Below are 22,077 nucleotides of genomic sequence, written 5' to 3' on the forward strand. Positions count from 1 at the left end.
ATTAGATTATAAGAGGTTTTTCAATAATGACAGAAAGAAATGGCTCATTAACATTTCCAAAAAAACATTTCTGATAACATAACACACATTTTAAGTTTAGGTGATAATTTTAGCGTTCCTGTCACCAACCACGATAAAAAGGACCGCCTACGTACTACCATAGATACCATAAAAAACTTTGAAACCAGCAGTTACAAAATGCCCCCAGCTGCTATAAATACGATACGTAGCTCTGTCGCTAACTCCTTAAAATCATTTTTGAATAAGAATATCCATGTTAATTACATAGACCGCTATATTTTAAAAGAGTTTAATAATTGCAAAAGATTTTTACGCGATAATCCTGATATTTTCGTCACCAAAGCCGACAAGGGCCAGATAACCGTCATTATGGACAGAACTGATTATAACAATAGAATGATTGATCTACTTAGTGATGAATCAACGTACAAAAAATTAAAAAATGATCCCAGCAAAAAATTAAGTACAAAACTCAATCAATTAGTTAAATCTTGGCACGACAACGACATCATTGATTACCCTACTTACTGCCGGTTAAGGTGCACCAATGGTAATCTTCCTCGATGCTATGGGCTGCCAAAGGTCCACCAGGCAGGCTTTCCTTTACGCATTATTGTCTCGTTTGTTGGGAGCCCACTATACAACATAGCTAGTTATTTACACGCGATTTTGGATGAGTTATTACCGAAACCTAAATCTTACATTAAAGATAGCTGGTCGTTCGTGCAAACTATTAGGGATGTAACTATCAATGCTGATCATGTCTTAACCTCCTTTGATGTCTCTTCACTTTTTACAAACATCCCAAAAGAATTAGTTCTTAAAGGCATTGAAAAACGTTGGCATCTCATTTCACGTCACACGAAATTCTCCCTACCTCAATTCCTTCACGCCGTGGAATGGGTATTGACCTCTACTAGCTTTTGTTTCAATGGACAGTATTATGAGCAGGTTTTTGGCAGTCCTATGGGTTCTCCATTCTCTCTTAAAGCTTCGGACATTGTAATGGAAGATTTGGAGTCCCATTGCCTTGGTGCACTTGATTTTGATCTTCCTTTTTATTGTAGGTATGTAGACGATAGTTTTGCTATAATTCCCAAGTCTAGACTAAATGACATACTTGATGTGTTCAATAGCTACCACCCGCAATTAAATTTCACCTACGAATTAGAAAACAACAATTGTCTCCCGTTTCTCGACACAATAGTCATTCGCGATGGGAATAGGTTGACCACAAATTGGTATAAAAAACCAACGTTCTCCGGCCGCTACACAAACTATTTTTCCAGCCATCCGGTAAAATATAAAGTTAATACGATTACTAGTTTAGTCGATCGTGCTGTTCTATTGTCTGATGCTCATTACCACGATTCGAACATCGATCTGGTTAAAAAAATTTTGGTGAATAACTCATTTCCAACGGATCTCATTAATAAGCACATCAACAATAGAGTAAAGCAGCTGCGACACAGACCTAACATTGCAGGCTTGCCGGTTCAATTTGATCCTCGACGATGCGTGGTACTACCATATGTTAAAGATCTTAGCGGGACTATTAGTCGCACACTCAATAATGTTGGTTTTACTACAGTTTACACTGTCCCCAAAAAATTAGATGTCATCATTAAAAAGGGAAAGGATCGCCTCGATAAAAATCAATCCACGGAGTTGGTCTATAGAATCAACTGTAATGAATGTTGTGCTTCATATATCGGTCAAACGAAACGATACTTGAAAACTTGTGTCACGGAGCATTTCAATGATATAAAAAAGAATGATCGCCAGCATTCTGTCGTCAGTAAGCACCGCGTCTCTCTTGGCCACGAGTTTAAATGGTCTGAAATAGAGATACTTCATAAAGAAAAAAATATAAAAAAGAGAGAAATCGCTGAAATGCTTTTCATTAAGAAATATTCGGATACCATCAATCTCCAGAAAGATAAGGATAACTTGAATCTTATTTATGACAACGTCATCTCTTGTTTATAATTTTTGGTATTAATAGTGCTTGCTTTGTCAACCTTTCGACCTGTTTTCAACTGACATACGCGATATGTTCAGTTCGTTTCCGACGTCCATCGCATAAACATGTAATTGCCGTGTCGTTCTAGCGATACTCCGTTAACTCAGCGAGCATGATACAAACCTGTGCCTTTGGAAAACTTTCTCTGTGTAATTAAGTTTCTCTTTGTTCTTGTTTTTGTTTTATTTTTGACAACTTATTTACCGTTTTGACTAATTAATTTGTTTAGCACTCTGTGACTTTTCTGTCAAAATTTCACGAACAGTTGACTGAGAATTGTTCGATAATGGCACATTTTTCTTCATCAGGTATTTTTAATTGTTACTCTTGTTTTTAAATTCCGTACATTATTGACTTGATGTATTGACGCTGCGATTTTTATAATTGTTTGTTGTTAGATTACTTGAGAAGGATCCGAAGCTTGGATCGAAACGTCGTTAAAGTTATGATTAATGTTTGCCAATTATAGTCGATCAAATATATGAACAGATGTAAGTTTTACATGCCCATATATAAAGCATATATAATCATATATTGTTTTCTATCGCCATATATGATCAGATCGTACATTATACATGACACAAGATCTGATCATATAAGTTCATATGTGGTCAGACATATTATTATGTGTAGCCAGATATGACACTATACATAATCGTATCTGGCCTCACATGGTCGTATATAAAGAATGTTTGCCATGTATTATTAGATATAATTATATGTAGCGATACATAACTGTATACGGCACTGTATATGATCATATATGACAAGATGCGATACTGTATATATAATTGTATATGTTCATTTACGGCCGGAATGATATGAAACTGATCAGATCTGTCTATATATGACCAGATTGGGATATAATGATATAAAATGTCGCGGGAAAAAATATTTATATCTGACAGTATATGCATGAACATATTAAATGAGATTGAACAGACATAAGCATATATGGAGCATATATAATTAATGGTTATCTTCGCCATATATGATCAGATCCGTACATTATACATGATCCCGGGAAAAAATATTTATATCTGACAATATATATGAACCTATTGTGACGTTGCACCGGGTGCTTGTCACTTGGACCGGGCGCGTACACCCCTCGAACATTTATACTGCGCGCGTACATGCTTGTCGTCGAATTATCGTGTTTTTCGTCTAGCTATTTGTTACAGGAGAAAGCGGCCGTGCGGCCCGATTAGGCAGGGTGGCGCCATCCGCCGGCGCGGCGAGGCGCCCCAAATTGTAAGAGGCCGCAAAGCGGGCCCGCCACGATCGTCATTGTTGGGCCGATCTCGAGCGTGCGTGGACGTCCGGCGAGGAGTCCTGAGGGTGTATTAAGCGAGGACGGCGGCCCTACAAGCCCCATCAAGGAGGAAGGATCGAGGACCACGAGTGTGCTGTAAACGACCTGCAATCCCGAAAGTAAGGTAACGGGGGCCAGCAGGGCGGAACGTTGAGTACCGTTTCGCGTATCGTATTTCGTATTTGGAGATGTGCGTAGGATCGCATCTCGACCTACGCACTAATGTCGTGAATCCCTCGGGATTGGTGCTTCGGTCATTTTTACGGATCTGACATATCCCGTCCGCTGCTACCCCGTGAGTAGAGTAAAAAGGGGTCCTTTTTCGCCCGACTCGACAATCCGGTGTATGATTGCGTGTGATAGCGTGTCGGCGTACGACGTGGCGGCCTTGCCGCGTGTTACGATCCTTGCTCGTGTTATGCGATTATGCGAATCGGCTCAACAGTCACCCTAGGATTCGTTTTCGCGCTTCTGTTAATCCGAGTGTTCGTTTTCGCGTTTCCGGTAGTCTTAGTGTTTCGTTAATCGTAAGTCTCGCGCTCACGGTGGCGTTAATCTCGTCCGTGCGTTCATTCTAGGGCGTATCGGCACTTAGACCCGTTAATTGCCGCGCCCGGTGCTTGAAAGTGTGAGGCGGCGGAGTGACGAGTCGGGGGTGTGCTTTTCAGATTACTACCCTTTTCATTTTTGCGTTTCCGTTAGTCTTAGTGTTGCGTTCATCCGGTTGGAGATATCACGCGCCCCGGAGTGTATCGTGCGGAAGTATCACGCGCTCGCGGCGTGGGCCGAAGAACGAGAAGAATCGCATACCCATTATACTGCGTGTACTCTGTCGTTATTTGTGATTGCGTGTATCCTTTCGTTGGCGTGTATTATTTCGTTCGTTGGCTTATATTATTGCAATTCGTGTATTATTTCGCTCGTTGGCCTATATTATTGCACTTCGTGTATGATTTAATATTAGTTTCCGCGCTTCCGTTAAGCAGTATTACTGCGTTCGGCGTAGTTCATCACGGATATTATTTTGTCATCCCCTAGAGTGGATTATTGCGATTGCGTGTATTATTTCGCGGGCGTATATTATTACGTTTCGCGTATTTCTTCGCGTAGATTATTCCTTGCGTGTAGTATTTCGTCGGCGTATATTATTACGTTTCGCGTATTTCCTCGCGTAGATTATTCCTTGCGTGTAATATTTCGTCGACGTATATTATTACGTTTCGCGTATTTCATCGCGTAGATTATTCCTCGCATGTAGTATTTTGTCGCTGTATATTATTGCGCTTCGCGTATTCCATCGCGTAGATTATTCCTTATTGCGAATACAAGTTACACGTACGTCTTTCCGGGTGAATATTATTTTTGCGTCCGAGTTTATTTATAACGCGCAGACCTTTCGAAAGACTTCACGTGGTCGATAGATTGATCGCGGCGAATATCTCGCCCGCGTCCTGAAGGTTGTAACGCAATTATCAAGTTTTATCTTATATTATATTATGATTTACATGTTACTTGAGTGATTTCTTTTGTGTTTGTCCTTGCCTCACCACGGTCAAACCCCTCCGCATTCGGCCTAGGTAAGAACCGCGACCCTCTCCCGAAAATCCTGAGCTGCCGTCGCGATCGGCCAGAGCGGGTGTATCGTGACATATGAACTAAGAGTTATATCGATAACGAGAGTTTATTTCGGATCTATGTGGAGTTTATGTAGAGTACTTTTCGCGCGGGTTAGAGTAAACGGTGGTGTGGCCGTCTCCACACCTGGCGCCCAAAGTATTTTTGTATCGCTTTCAAGATTCGCTCTGCCACCCGATCAGATATTTGTTACGCGATTCAGTCCCGCCTCTCACAGCCGAGGGAAAATAATACAGAGATAACGTCGCACTATATAGTCATATAAGATTATATATGATCAAATCAGATATTGCATCTCAAAGTATTATATAGATGGCATTCGATGGGATCTGTTTCTTGTATTTAAAATTTGACAAACAGTGTTATATAAGAACGGTATCAAAAGACACGACACTGTCTCGCACTATAGAGCGGCACAATTTTTGGTAATTGTATTGTGGAGTCTACTTTTATATATAATAAAGTGACACACTTAAAAAAAATAATAACTTATTTTAAAAATATAACAATTTTCTGAAACTTTTACTTAAATATATATGTCCTGTGACGTTGCGGCCCGCCGCTTCGTGGCAGCGCCCCGCCGCCGTCACAAGGCGCGGAAATTTGCGCCCAGGGACGAGCCGGAGAGGTGACGACGAGATCTCCAGAGGCCAAAAATCGATATCGTTTCCGCGTTTTGACTATTCTCTTATTTTCATGTGTAATTATAATGCGCGCGGCACCTCACCCACACCATGGCGAGTCTTCGAGGGAGTACCGATAACGAGAGGGGTCCGGGAGGACCAAGGACCGAGGAGGGGTGGCGAGAGCGGAAACTACATAGATCACGGGCGGCGAGAGCAACGCGGCAGGCGTGCGGCAAATGAGGCAGCGATGGACAAGGCCGTCGATAGCGGGGCCCCAGGTACCAGGGAAAACCCGGCCTCAGCAAATTACCTCCACGCAATACTGGCCCGCGTGGTGGCTGGCCACCGCCCCGAGGTCAAATCGGAGGCACACCGGCCAGAACAAAGTCCAGTCCGCTGCCCAGGGACAAATTGGAGGAATCGCTACGCCGCCGAGGGACCGTTGCGCGCCCCCAAAGGATCCCCTTGCAACGATCCTGCGTTACGATACCGCGCGAGCTTGCAAGCTCGCTCCCGATTGGTCGGCGCGCCCCTCAGGAAGGGGGTGCCGCATCGATTCCGCTATCGAGCGAATCTAGCGAGACACTTTCTGGTCGTCCGTCGGCGAGTCCAAACGTTCTTTTTAAAATACGCGATAGCCACCCCGAGTCGGGAAAATCTGTTACGCTGCGCGACGATCCTCCGTACGAGGTGACGGCGAAAAGCCCTACGAAGAGACATCACATCGGTGAGGTTGCCCGCAGTATTTAATTTCGAGATGTAACGCCACGACGCCGCCCTCCGGGGCACGTTCTCGTCCGGGGAAACGTTGTAACATCGGGACGCGTACGGTCCCTTGAGACCGCGTATCGAATGGCGATCGACAGCGAGAGCGAAGGGCCTCGAAATGGTATCGTGGTTGCGGAATTGAGATCAAGACGCGATTGCGAGCCTCTGGAGATCGCGATAGGTTTGTGGCAAAATCCGTTACTGCGAGTCCGTTTCGTATAACGTCCGCGCTCGTTATTGTGTTGCGTTCGGTCCTCATTACGTTGGGACGTGGCTTATGCCACGATTCTTACTTGCGTTAGGCTTAGATAATTGGCGACAGAATTCTCGTGCGACTCCCGGCGTTGCGTTCACGCGCTCCGAGCGTGAGGTATCGTCCTCTCGCGATTTTTCCTGCAAGATCTTATTTTCTATTTCCGTGATTATTTCGTGTTTACTGTTGATGTTCCATATTAATTGTAAGTTTCGTCATACTGTATCTCTCTGATCTAATCGCAGCGCCTTCTGCGCGTTTACTATACGATAACGCAGTACTTCGTTTATTCTGGCGTCCGCGCTATCATTATTTCTTTTTGTTTTATTTCTGACGCTCGCGTAATCGATTATATGATTTGTCTGATTGGCCGAAGCCAAAGCGGCTTTTATTGTCTTACGCGCAAATTACTAAAGAATAAATGTTTTATTGATTTGTTAACTGCTTGAGTTCGTGGCCTTATTTATGGCGTGTCACCCCGCCGAACATCGCGCCGCCTTTCATCACCCCCGCCCCAGCCCTTAAGTCAAGCTAGCCGATTTTTCGCACATCCGCACGTCTCGCTTTGCGTCTCGTTTTGGGGTTTTCTTTCGCGATTTTGCGGACGCGCGTTGACGCGTCTGGCGCCCAACGGTAAATTCGTTTCGCGAAGTGTCGGAGGTGCGAGGGAATCGTCGGAGAGGCCCGTCATCCCGCTCTCCTTACTCCTTTTGATCCGGCACACGTCCCGGAGCGGTCCGGAAGTGAAAAAGTCGTGACAGTCCATACCTGATAAATATATAGTTCGTACCTGATCATACCTGATCAGATATTTAACATATACAATAATACCAGATCATATAGCCTCAGATCTGGCTAATTTCCATATCTGACCGTATATGACCAATTGGATATGATCATATATGATGAGATATGAATATTTTTTCCCGGGTAGGTTGTTTTTGCTGGGTATAGGTACTACGTAGTTAGACCAGCTGCAACAAAGCAGCTAGTAATTTTTACCGTTTAATTTGCATTCGCTCGGCGAGCAGGCTAGCATTTTTTTCGACTTGAACGTGTCTATTCTCGCGCACGCTATCTTAGGCACTATATATTTGTTCAAAGAACGGTGATTGGTGTACATTGTTTAATAATATCTCTTTCGTTGAGCACAAGAAAAATGATTTACAATTTTTATACTATGGGAAATAAATCTGATGGTGATCGATATATAATCCAAAATATAAGCAAATATTTATAAGTAGCAAATTAATAGATCATTTGCCTGATGATCAAAAATGTCATATTTATATATTCTGTGTATACACATATCGTTGTTGTTCTTTATTTCTTACGTTGTGTGCAAAAATATTTTTATATATCGGCTTTCTCTCTCCCTCTTCTTCTGTCGCCCTCTTTTCTTTCCTCCCTTTCTCACCCCTCCCTTTCTACCTGTCTCTGTATAGCGCAGCATCCGCTGTCGAATGCGCAAGCTCTACATCTGCAGCATCTCTTGGAAGGGATGATCTGTCGCTCAGTATCGAAAATTCGTGCAGTGCGAGTATAGCTGTTAAGACATTTATAGGTGTCAAATAAGGTCTTTTGATCTTGTTATAGATTCGAAATTGTGAAGCAAATAAATTGCGATTGCAGAGATTACAATCAACGAATGGGATAAACGCAAAAGACCGCGTCGTTTCGCATTTCAGGTCAAGAAAAAGCAGCGGAGCGTTCGATTTGCACCACCGATGGCAGATCACGACAATATTTACGACGACGAGGTAATTAATTAAACCTGCTGTTGCATATTAGATTTGAATTCTTTATAAACTTTTTCTATGTAAACAGATCCGACTATTTGTTTCTTAATATCTAAATATAATGTGAGAAATTATAATCTTGTTAAAGAACAACATATTTTCTATAAAGAATAATGTATTCTATTTCTGTTACTTGTAAACAAATATTACTAATTAATCTTGAAATGACATTAGGAGTATAAAAATGTTATTGATTTTAGCAAAAAAAATATACAGGCTGTTACCTAAATAAGTACACAAACTTGAAGGGGATATTTCTTGGCTGATATTTAAGAAGAAAAGATTCTATAAATATGTGTCCTGAAATGTTTCGTTTTCAAAATACAGGGTGTTAAGTTGTGAAAAGAAATAAAAATTTCGAAAATCTGGAAAACATTTAAAGATATTTTATTTAAATTTGGTATACATATAGTATTAAGAACCATTTTTTAGTACCGATAAAACATTTTTAGAGGAGCGTGCATTTTTGACACCCTGTATTTTGAAAATAAAGCAGTTTAGGACACATGTTTATAGGACCTTTTCTCCTTAAAATAAACCAAGAAATATTTCCTTCGAGTTTGTGTTTAGGTAACACCCTGTACAATTAATATATGAGAGGTGACAAAATAAATAGATTTAAATTTCCCATAAACATAATTTTCAAATTTTGTTTAAAATTTCATATATAAAATAACAGTTATTAGCACGAATGTCCTCAGATCCTAGAATCACTGAAATACTTGCACTTAAAAATTTGTCTAAATTAGTGATTTTTATAGTCGATTGTGATAAATATTATGTCATGTTAATTACAATGTCTTTTAATTCATGCATTATATTATCTTAAATGTTTGCCAGAACGTTTTTGCTTAAAATGCTCAATTAACATGGAACTTTGCCGAACAGAATCAAAACCAATAAATTATTTTTAATAAAATTTATGAAAAGGATAATATTGATTATTAATAATACAAATTAATGCGACAGTATAACCAAATAATAAATTGCTATCTAGTTATTTTCTATATGTATCTGTATGAGATACATATCTGTACTGTTGTATATGGTAGTTTTGACGTAGAATACAGTTAGTTACGTGTTAATTACATATGAGAAATTAGACTGAATGAAAGTTAATTTGTTTCGAAACCTATTTTTAAGAATGTGACATATTAATACGCCATTTTTCTCCTAACACATTGACGCACGCAGCGCAGCACATCACTTCCTTTCCTATTGATTTTAGCTACAGCAGCTGACTAGCTACTCTCACCATGAAAGCACCTGCAAACCACTTGTATTCTACACACAATTAGTATCGTAATATCAGCGATTTTCAACACTTTTTTCAAATATCAAAAGCCGATAAGAATGTAATCGACGTATTTGTATAAAGATATAATTCCGTCGAGTATTACAATTTTTGTTAATATAATTTTCATCATTTTGTTGATAATTTAAACCCCTTATTCACACAATCATCTAACAATACACAAATACGTCAATTGTAATATAAAAATATTTTAAATACATATATTATTATGGTAAATATTAATCTTTGCTCATATATCGAGCCTTTAGATTTTCTGTTGATTACTCTTGCTCTAAATACAAAAAATTTTAACATTATTTAAATTTTGTAGAGTATGATACATTTTAGTTGTAAAATTAAATTGCAGAATAATAAACACGAATAATGAAACAAATATACAATATAATTTAAATTAATATTTAATTAATAATATGATTATCACAAGAGAGATAGAAATTTACGTTACAACTACGTTGTCAATAACAATTATTAAAAATCTTACCTTACAAAAGTAAAAAATATACACCAAAAGTATATAAAATATATTAATTAAAAATGCGTGCATTGTTAAATAAAAAATTAACAACTCAAAAATAGATATATAATCAATCTAATTAGCCAAATATTACTGAGGCAAATCTAAATGTTAAAAAAAAAAACAATATTTTTGAAGATATTAGGTGTGTTTAATTAATAGAACTTTATTTTATTTTTTTGTGAATGTATTATAATTTTACATAAATTTTAAGTTGTATCATCCCCTCTCTAAAAAAGGCGAGCGTGCAAAGTCGATACTCGAATATATCGCGGTTATAATGTTGCCTCTTTTCCGCGATGCCGATTGGTTCACTCGCTGTGCTTACTTCATGAATGATTTGCATATTTTGACAGTTATGTGTGATGTGTATCGACGGGTTAAGTATATTAGTAACAGCTACAGAAAATGGAAAATGTCATAGTTTTAATTTAAGTACAATATTTTAACGTTTTATTTAAGTATTTAAGTTAAAATTACTACTACATTAACGGAGACTTTTTTTTCCTTTTAGATGTATCAAGATTGTTTTTCAGATAAATTTTAAAAATCGTTTTTATTATAATCTTTATTTTTACAATTATTTATACAATTTAATCCTTCTCTGCACTTTTCAAATTATTTAGAGAGAGAGAGAGAAAGAGAGAGAGAGAGAGAGAGAGAAAAAGAGAGAGAGAGAGAGAGAGAGGTTAAGAATTCACCTTTGTAATCAAAAGATAATAGACATGTTAAAAATATCGTATGTAATGGGTTATATGTACAGTTTATGACATTCTTTTTTTTATGTTTCGAGGTTTTTAATTAAATATTATAAATGTATTTTTATACCTTTGCGAGACATGAAATTAATTTAAATAAAAAGATTTGTATAAAGTTATTTAAAAATCATGTTATTATATACCGTTAAATTTTTTTTTTAATGTGTGGTATTACTAAAAAAAAGTAGCAATATTAAATATCGTTGTAAATTTTGTTTTGTGTAATAATATATTTAAAAAGCTAAACGGCGCATGCATAGCGCGCGTTTGTAGTGTTCTAGTCATTTAAAAAAAGGTTCCTTCTCTTAAAAAAGGCGTGCAAAGTCGATACTCGAATATATCGCGGTTATTGTTGCCTCTTTTCCGCGATGCCGATTGGTTCTTTCGCTGCGCTTACTTCATTTGCAGCTGTCATCGTATATTTTGATAATTGTGTGTATCAAGAAGTTAATAGTGTAATAGTAATAGCACAATGTTGAAGTTAAGTGGGTGGTCTAGTTAAAATAAAGACCAAATAGCATTTAATCAACACCAAAAATTATTGTATATAATATTTATTATAAATAGATAAGAGATAAACATTGATAACATTTAATTAATAATATCTAATTAATTCTCCGATAATCGAGTATACGAGTATAATTAAATTTTGTAAATTCAAAAATCTCTAACCTAAGTGGTAGCTTTATATCTTTTTCACAAAATTATATTACCTAACTTAACTCAAGTGACATGTATTTCAAAAAAAGATGTAAAATCTTGAAATTAAATTGCGCCAATTTTGTAAAGAGAATATGTATATTGCTTTGAAAGATAATTGTTATGCAACTACTTTGAAGAAATAAAACCCAAGTGGTATCTTCGTATTCCTATTCAAGAGTCTTCCTATATTCTAACCCAAGTGGTAATAGCTTCTTAATTATCTTTAACTTTCTAATATTACAAAGAATCATTTTAATTATAAAGAATTAAAAAAGTAACAGTACAAAATAAAAATATATTTAATTAAAACAAAATAAATAAATTTTTTTTGTAAAAAAACTTGACGCTACTAGACTTTGAAATTTAAACATTAAAATTTAAACATTAGTACTAAAATTTTTGATTAAATAAAAAAACAATAAACATAATTTAGGGAAGAATGTAACAGGAGTAAAAAAGCAGCGCCGTTTTTTTACAAAAAAAATTTATTTATTTCGTTTTAATTAAATATTTTTATTTTGTACTGTTACTTCTTTAATTCTTTGTAATTAAAATGATTCTTTGTAATATTAAAAATTTGTTAAAGAGAATTAAGAAGTTATTACCACTTTGGTTAAAATAGGAAGACCCTTGAATAGGAATACGATGATACCACTTGGGTTTTATTTCTTTAAAGTAGTTGCATAACAATTATCTTTTAAAGCAATATACATATTCTCTTTACAAAATTGGAGCAATTTAATTTAAAGATTTTACATCTTTTTTTGAAATACATGTCACTTGAGTTAAGTTAGGTAATATAATTTTGTGAAAAAGAAATTAAAAATTTCACATCTTTTTTTTAAATACATATATGTCACTTGAGTTAAGTTAAATAATATAATTTTGTGAAAAAAATATAAAGCTACCACTTAGGTTAGAATTTTAAATTTACAAAATACATTGCGTGTACTTGGCACTTTTTTTTACCTTTTTTGAAAAATATAATTTTGTACTAATATCACCTATTTTGTAGTGTTAAGCAAGGATCTGCAAAACTTTTTTATTTTTTATTTTTTAATTATTCACAAAATTAGCAATAACAACAAATACATATTGTAAAAATTAATAATATTTAAATAAAAGTAAATTATACATTTCTCACAAAAATTGAAGGAACACTAAATTTATCTTTAAAAACAAAATTCAAGCAGCTGTAACTTTGTTAAAAATGAATAAAATTTAAATTTCAAGCTTAACCCTCCGTAGTCACACCTATTTTTTCAAACAAGGAAGTCACTCTGGGTCATTTTGACCCGAGACAAACTTTGATTGTTCGCCATTTGACCACTTATCCACCGATCGTGTTGAAAAAATTCTCGAATGCACTTGCGATATTGCTAAATTGATTGCTATAAAAAAAGAAGTGCCTCAGAAATTTTTAACATATAAAAAAAATTTGCAAAAAATTTGTTTTTTTTTTTAATTTGTTTTGTTTTTTGAACTGCAGCTAGAGGGCGTCATGCCCGCCAATTTTCAAATTACGCGCAAAACATTTACGAGTAAAATTGAGGCTCGGATCAAATTGACCCAGTGTGACTACGGAGGATTAAAACCTCTACTTTCGAAAGGTTACTGTTATTTTTTAGTTTCTGTAAGTTTGGTAACTTTTGCATATAGAAAACTACAAGCTGGACAAAATAGAAAATTTTTCTCTTACATTGTAGGCCTGTCACGTGCAAAAAAAAATCTGCGAAAATTTTCAACTTCTTAATGTGAAAGCTTGAAGTTTTCCTTCCAAAATCTTCTTTTAAAAATGTTTCTACGTGTCTGCGTTGTTGTTCTGTACAATTGTCTTCTGGGTCAAAATAAAAAAGATAAAAATTGCTCATTTTTTACATTATTGTCATCAATTTGCATCATATCTACGTTATTTAAAATAATTTGGCAATTATACCGTTTAATAGAGCAAAGTTTCAGCTTTGAGAATCTGTTTTTTGAATTTCAATACGATGATTTCTAAGGGCGTTATGAACAATCAAAGTCAAAAAACTTATTTCTTGTTCAATCCGCGATAAATTAGTAACAAAAAATTGTAGAAACAATTTTAAAAAAAGATTTTGCAAGAAAAACTTCAAGCTTTTACGTTAAAAAATTGAAAATTTTCGCGGATTTTTTTGTAAACATAACAGGCCCACAAAGTAAAAATAAAATTTTTTATTTTGTCCAGCTAGTAGTTATTTTAATAATAAAGAATTTATTTCTACTAATTACCAGTTTACAAAGAAATTAATTCATCAAGAGACACGGTAGTGTCTCGCGCCAAGTACACGCGGAGCGAGACCGACCGTGACTCTTTTACGCGACGCGACGGGTTGCGAGTACTCGAGATGTTGAGATCTCGATAACGAGTGAACGGATCAAGTTCTAAGTAGGCTTGATCGATAGCTTGGGGTCCAATTAGGGGGGGGGGTGGTTTCTCTTATAATATTCCGCTCCGTGCTCTACGAGCAGAGATATTGCGACGCAAAGTCCAAATGTAAAAATTTTTTATTAAGATACTTCTTCTTCTTCTTCTTCTACTTCTAACGCCGACGTTTTATATGATGACGTCATAATCAGAAACGTTACTTTCACTTTTTTGACACTGGCGGCTAGCGGCGTTAGTATCGCAATGCAGTGCAGTGCAGACAGTGCGTTCGTTTAAAGCGCTGTCAGTCAGTTCATTTGATCAGTTAACTTATCTTGATCGATCGAGAGACACGGTAGTACGCGCGGAGCGAGACCGATCGTGTGACTCTTTATTACGCGACGCGACGATTAATTCAAGGTAATTGTTTTATGTAATTATCCTATATATTGAGTCAACGGAAAAGAAGATTCTCTACGCTTGGCAGAAAGTGCCGCTAGGGAATTTTTAAGTCGATTCTTATGAATCAAGCTTGAATTCAATGTCTAGGTATCCCAGGTTGCCGATGACGAGATCCAGATAGTACGCTTCATAGTTTTCGGTGTCCAGGTGTAATAATACGTTGAATTCGATGTCTACGTGTCCCAGGTTGCCGATGACGAGGTCCACATAGTGCGCTCCGTAGTTTTCGGTGTCTACGCATATTAATACCTTGAATTTGATGTCCGCGTGTCCCAGGTTGTCGATGACGGGATCCAGATAATGCGCTTTATAGTTTTCGGTGTCCAGGTGTAATTGTACGGTGAATTCGATGTCTAGGTGTCCCAGGTTGCCGATGACGAGGTCCACATAGTGCGCTCCGTAGTTTTCGGTGTCTACGTGTATTAATATCTCGAATTCGATGTCCACGTGTCCCAGGTTGCCGATGACGGGATCCAGATAGTGCGCTTCATAGTTTTCGGTGTCCAGGTGTAATCGTACGCTGACTTCGATGTCTAGGTGTCCCAGGTTGCCGATGACAAGGTCCACATAGTGCGCTTCGTAGTTTTCGGTGTCCAGGTGTAATAATACGTTGAATGCGATGTCTAGGTGTCCCAGGTTGCCGATGACGATGTCTAGATAGTGAGCTCCGTGGTTTTCGGTGTCTACGTGTATTAATACCTTGAATTCGATGTCTAGGTGTTTCAGGTTGCCGATGACGAGTCTACATAGTGCGCTCCGTAGTTTTCGGTGTTTACGTGTATTAATACCTTGAAATTGATGTCTAGGTGTCCCAGGTTGCCGATGACGAGGTCCACATAATGCGTTTTGTAGTTTTTGGTGTCTAGGTGTGTTAATAACTTTAAATCTAAATGTAGGACACGCAGATATCGAATTCGAGGTATTAATACACGTAGACACCGAAAACTACGGACCGCACTATGTGGACTCGTCATCGGCAACCTGGGATACCTAGACATCGAATTCAAGGTATTAATACACGTAGACACCGAAAACTACGGAGCTCACTATCTAGACATTGTCATCGGCAACCTGGGACACCTAGACATCGCATTCAACGTATTATTACACCTGGACACCGAATACTACGAAGCGCACTATGTGGGGTTACAGAGTAAAAAGTTACAGATTATTATTTTTAAGAAACTAAGCAAAATATTAAATTGTTGTTTTCTTTAGAAATAATAGTCCATAACATTTTTAGCTTCATACCTTGTATATACTGTTTATAAGATTATAAAATATATTGTTTATAAGATTAAGATGCGTAACACTACAAAAGGGCGTAATATCCGTACAAAATTATTTTTTAAAAAAAAGGTGAAAAAAGGCTCCAAGTACACGCATAGTAGTGTATATGTATTATGTTGTTATCCTGTTATGTTGTTACCTCTAAAAAAACAAAATGGTATATTATACCTCCAAATAGCTTTACCCTGTACACATACTGTTTATAAAATGCGTAATACTACAAAAAGGCGTGATATCCGTACAAAATTACCTTTTTTAAAAAAAGGTAAAAAAAGGCGCCAAGTTCACGCATAGTAGTTTAACGATATGTTGTTACGTCAAAAAAAAGAGAAAGTGGTAGTATTATACCTCGAAAAAATTTAAGTAACAAGTGGTAGACGTAATCTTTATATCTCGAAAAATTTCGAAAAAATCTAAGCAGTAGTATCTTTATTTCCGAAAAATTATAACCCAAGTGATCTATCAAGACACATCACAAAATTATGTTACCTTATCAAAAAAAAGAGTCGCGCTTCAAGTGATCTATTACAATTACAAAAAAGAAATGATATCTCTTTAAATTACAGCGCCAATTACAGAGAAAACATATATATTGCCTCAAAAAATTAATTGTTGCACTACTTTGAAAAATCTTTAAATTGTGTTTAAATTTAACAAGGGAATACAAGATATTTAAATACAAAGTTTACATGTGCATTTTTTAGTGGTCACAAAGAATTACAGAGGTAACAGTACAAAATAAAAAGATTTTATTAAAATACATAAATTTTTCTTGTAAAAATACTTGGCGCTGCTAGACCTCGAAATTTTAAATAAATAAATAAACTTATCCTCTACTTAATTATAAGCCGCATTATCCGTCGTCCGCGTCGTCACGCACACCCATATCACTCACTCGCACATCCACGCTGATAATTATTTAATATTACTCTCATCGCATTCTTTTCTGAATTATTTTTATTTATTGTTGTTCTTATTTATTTAAAATTTGCTCTGTTTGCAATTGCAATTGTTGCTCCAATATACAGCCACGCAATCATCCTCTGCAAAGTAAAAATGTATTGTATAATCAGAATATCCTGATTTCTTTTTTATTCAACATGTTAAGATTATATATCACTTACTGTTCAATACATCTGGAACTGGCAGCAATTCATTGTTATACTAACCAATACATCATGCTGTCTTCCAAATTTTGCAAAAGGAGAAATGATAGAATCGGAAGCTGAACGAAGAGCCAATTTGGCTTGACAGTGTGAGAGATATTAATGTCATTATTAACACTCTCAACCAGGGACAGGGGCCGTTGAATTGGGACATTATACACAACTTCGATCATCTCGGCTATTGTGCGATATATATTCACGCCAAACCGCATATATAACATCGTGTTATTTTTACATTTAGGAAAATTATTTCATATTAACTCAATAGGCTTTAAACTTGCATACATAAGTGAATCTCACGTTTTATGTAAAATTTTGTAAGAAACCGGTAATCTAATCTATACTACGTTTACGCAAACGTTACTTAATTCTGTAGTAACTTACTAACGATACGATAATTCTTCCGCATAAATGAAAGATTTTATAGTAACTACAATGATATCGTTCGTATAAGTTACTACAGAAGTAATACTCACGTAAACGTAAACTATTATAATTCCTGTTACATGCACTTACAATTAGTCGCGTAAAAGAGTCACGGTGCGGTCTCGCTTCGCGTCGTATAATAATAGGATAATTACATGTAAATAAAACAATTACCTTAAAGAAAAAATATTAATCGTCGCGTTGCGTAAAGAGTCACGGTTGGTATAGCACTGCGCCGCGCGCGTACTACCTTGTTTCTCGAGATAGGTCAACTTAGTGACAGCGCGCTGAACGCACTATCTGCACTCGCGCAGTACACACATGTATACATATGTGCATATTGAAACTGGCGATACTAGCACCGCCCTGGTATCGAAAAAGTGAAAGTGACATTTCTCTGTTATATATATGTTATATATATGTTATATTGATGATGAGAGCGTCGACGTAAGCGACAACAACGTATTTTAAAATAAAATTTTCACATTTGGACTTTGCGTCGCAATATCTCCGATCGTAGGGCACGTAGCGGAAAAATAATAACACCCCCCCCCACAATTTGACTCCAAGTTATCGATCAAGCCTACTTAGAACTTGATCCGTTCACTCGTTATCGAGATCTCAACATCTCAAGACTCGCAACCCGTCGCGTCGCGTAAAAGAGTCACGGTCGGTCTCGCTCCGCGTATACTTGGCACGAGACACTACCGTGTCTCTTGATATTATCAAACTTATATTAATATTTCTATTGTGTAAAATTATATATTATTAATATTATATTGCGGATAATACTTAAAATTAAAATTTGCAAAATATCAAAGAAGAGTAAAAACATGTGCAGAAATATATGTATCAAAATGTGACACGCCAATGCTTTATTTTATTTTAAGTCTATTTTATACATCTGAGAAATTGCATGAAATCACAATAGAGTCACAAAGAAATAAAATAAAATTTTAATTAATTAAACATATGTAATATTTTTATAAGTGTCCTTTTTTAGATTTATGTTTCTCAGTAAAAAAAAATACTTGGCTAATTAAAATTTCATGTCTATTTTTGGGCGATTTATTGTTTATTAATTGTATATACTTTTAAATATCTTTTATGTACTTAACATGCATTTTTATTTTTGTAAAACTTTTTATGAAATTTCAATTTTTTATATAGATTTTTATATAAATCATTAGTAATTATGCAAAGATACGGACCACCCTTCGATAACCTTAACTTTGACATATGATGTTGTCAAGATTACTTTTTTAAATGTAGTTCAAGAAATAAAAAAAGTTCAAGAAATATAACAGTTTTTGTCAGTGCTAAGGGAAGTAATTTGCTCATATGTATGCCGATGTGTGTGTAGACAGTACATATGTAAGCGGGGGAAGGGTGGGGGGAGGGATGGATAGGGAATGTATCTTGGTTTGCGTGGAAAATTGAAAACCCGAACCGTACAATAATAGACCCTGTTTTGCTCTGTAAGTAGGGGAGGAGTGGGGCGGGGTGGAGTGGACCTGAACAGTATTGTACTTTTCACGCAAAGCGAGTCCATCCCACCCCACCTCATCTTTATAGGGCAAAACAAGGTCTATTATTGTACGGCTTGGATTTTTAACTTTCTATACGCAAACCAAGGGCCACCTTCACCCACCCCACTTCTGCTGCAGAGGGAAGGACTCTGCCACTTTCACATTCAATAAATATTATTTACAATTATAATCATATAATTATCGTTAAAGCAGAGAATACTTTATATTCATGCTTTCAACCATATAAAATTGTATATATACTTTTCTATACCAACTATTCTCTACTTCAACAAAAAGACTGTTCAATATAATAACGATTTACTGCTTTAAATGACTTTCCTTCGCTTATAAATGTACTATTTTTACATACCTCGAGAAAAAATACCTCTTATTTGTTCATATTAATTTATTATACATGATTATATAAGAAATGGAAATATAATCTTGAACAATATTATATGGCTATTATGAAAATATATAATTACCCGGAAAAAAAACCCTTATAATGTTTAATATGTTCATATAAGAAGCGGTCTTATATGCTCATATATGAATTTTGACCGGATAAGATCTTATATGGTCATTAATGATTATATAAGATTATATAAGATTATATAAGGACATATAAAAAATATCTCTTATAGTGTGTTATATGCTCATATAAAAAGCTATCTTATCATATATGAATTTTGGCCTGATAAGAGTTTATATGGTCATATATATATGATTATATAAGATTATATATAAGGATATATATATTTAAATAAGTTTTAGAAAATTGTTATATATTTTCAAATGTTATTTTTTAAGCGTGCAACTTTATTATAAAAGTTGACTTCACGATATAACTGATACAAAAATTGTGTCGCTCCGAGACAGCGTCGCGCGAGAATATACCGCGAGACAGTGTCGTATCTTTTTGACGCCGCCGTTATTATAACACTGTTTGTCAAATTTTAAATACGAGAAACATATCACATCAAATGCCATCTACCGGATGCTTTGAGATGCAATATTGTGATCTGATCATATATAATCTTATATGACTATATCATTTCATATACGATTATATATATTATTTTCAGTTTAAATTATAAGGTATGTTTGCAAAATAATACGATTAATATATTTGTTTATAAGAATTATAAGAATTATAATATAAAGACTACATTTTATTGGTCAGGACGACCCCCCCTCCCCCCTTCCCCCCTCCGACATGACCCGAGTTTGGGTAATATATTATATAACAGTTTTTTTCACGAATTATTACTGGTAATTTCACACTGTTTACGAAAATATTTAATAAAAATTAATGTCAATTAAAAAAATTAAGCATCGTATGCAAAATTAGAAAAAAAAAACTTAAAATAACATAAGCAATGAGAAATGCCGTTTTCGGTCAAAGCGGATCTTGATGCTTAATAAAATTTCACAATATTAATTATTATTAAATACTGCATGTTTCAGTTTTTTAAATTGGCACTGCGTGTCAATATGAACTTTGTCGGACTTAAAACGCAATTGTGTAAACTGAAACTAGAAATAATATCTTATATTAATTTGATATTGTCAAGTAAAATAATATACTAGAAGAATATTTATAACAGTTATACAAACTTATATAGATACATTCATTATAGATGTATATTTATATATGATGCAACCCGATTTCCCTCGGTCTCGCTAGCCGAAGGAGCGCGGCTGCAATTGGATTGATTTACCGCCAGACGATAGCTCAAAGGGGGATACCGAGGTCAGATTTCTTACCGTAATTCCTGTATCTAAGGTCTTGGACGATACCTTGTGATTGGGCGCCAGGTGCGATTATAGACGCGCATCACGTCTCGGCAATGCTCACCGTAGCCTCAATGGCCTTGCCGCGAGCTCAGGGTGTAAGTCCGCGCGAAAGAGGTGTAGGTGGAGAAGGAGCGTGACACAACCGACACACAAAATAAAGCTCGGCGATAAACAATATTAAAGCCCCTTGCACAATAGGCGATAGCAATAGCGATAGCGACAGCGACAAAGTTGCCGACAAAGCTATACTTTTGTCGGCATTTTTGTCGCTGTCGCTATCGCTATCGCTATCGCTATCGCCTATTGTGCAAGAGGCTTTAGTAGATATAGAATAGAAGAGAATAGAATATATTTATTTCTGCCTTCCGGCTTGAAATGGTTACACATACATATATCATACATTTATACATTTTATACATTTATACATTTTCATACAAATTATACATACAAATCAAATCCGACAAACAGAGCAAAATATTATAGCTTTAACAGTTTTCTGTCTCTGCATTTCGTTTTTCTCTTCTCTCCTCCAACTTCACCATCCATCTCTCTCCCTCTCCATTACCATTCAAAATTTTTCTTACTCTCTCCCCTATTCCCCCTCCCATGTCATCGCCCCCCTCCCTCGCGCATCTCTCCAACGTATGCTCCCAAGTTTCTTCCTCTGCCTCGCATACTCTGCAACTTCTTTTCTCATCTGATTCCCAGTACCTCCCACCACGCATCTCGTTTCCTAGTCTGAATCTTGCTATCCTTGTTACCGATTTTTCTTTTCCTCCTCTTTCCAGATACTCAGGTCTTCCTATTTCTGCTATCTCTTTGTACCATCTATTATATTTTGATTTTCTTATCTTTTCGTCTATCTCCTGTACTTGTATGTCTCTATCTCTACCTTCTATCTCTTCTATGCTACTCCACCCTTCTTCTCTTTTCCTTTCTATCTCTTCCGCTGCATATCCTTTACACTCGTAAAACTTTCTACGTTCTACTTCCCATTTTGACTTCTCTTTCCTTACGTCCTTCTTTATTTCCTTCCAGCATGCTCTTGCTATTTCGTTTCCTCCTCCGTTTTCTAGTTTTTCTTCGTATCTCATTGCTCTTTTAGCCGCTCTTGTTCTCATCTTAATTCTTTTAGCCTCTTCTCTTATCATATAACCCGGCGTGCACCAATCTAAAGCTAACGTCCATCTTATAAACCTCTCTTGTATCCTCTCTATATTCTTTCTTTCCTTCCATCCCCATACTTCTGCTCCATACATCGCCACACTTGCCACCAGCGAGTCAAAGAG

The 22,077-nt window shown here is 36.1% G+C and overlaps 1 protein-coding gene across 4 annotated transcripts in view; it reads left to right on the forward strand.

The window, feature by feature from the left end:
- Positions 1-8,147: 8,147 nt before the first annotated feature.
- The window catches only part of Dpp10 (Dipeptidyl peptidase 10), a 299,169-nt gene continuing 285,239 nt past the window's right edge, over positions 8,148-22,077 (forward strand). For 2 of the 4 annotated variants that reach the window (XM_077409541.1, XM_077409543.1), the window contains exon 1: positions 8,148-8,401. In XM_077409541.1, the coding sequence (XP_077265667.1) occupies positions 8,369-8,401 (33 nt within the window). In that variant the 5' untranslated portion in view covers positions 8,148-8,368. The remainder of the gene's footprint in view (positions 8,402-22,077) is intronic. The other 2 variants (XM_077409542.1, XM_077409540.1) reach the window with 1 other exon arrangement.

Source organism: Temnothorax americanus, unplaced genomic scaffold, assembly GCF_048541705.1.
Source record: "Temnothorax americanus isolate GAGA-0224 unplaced genomic scaffold, ASM4854170v1 Scaffold26, whole genome shotgun sequence".
NCBI lineage: Eukaryota > Metazoa > Arthropoda > Insecta > Hymenoptera > Formicidae > Temnothorax > Temnothorax americanus.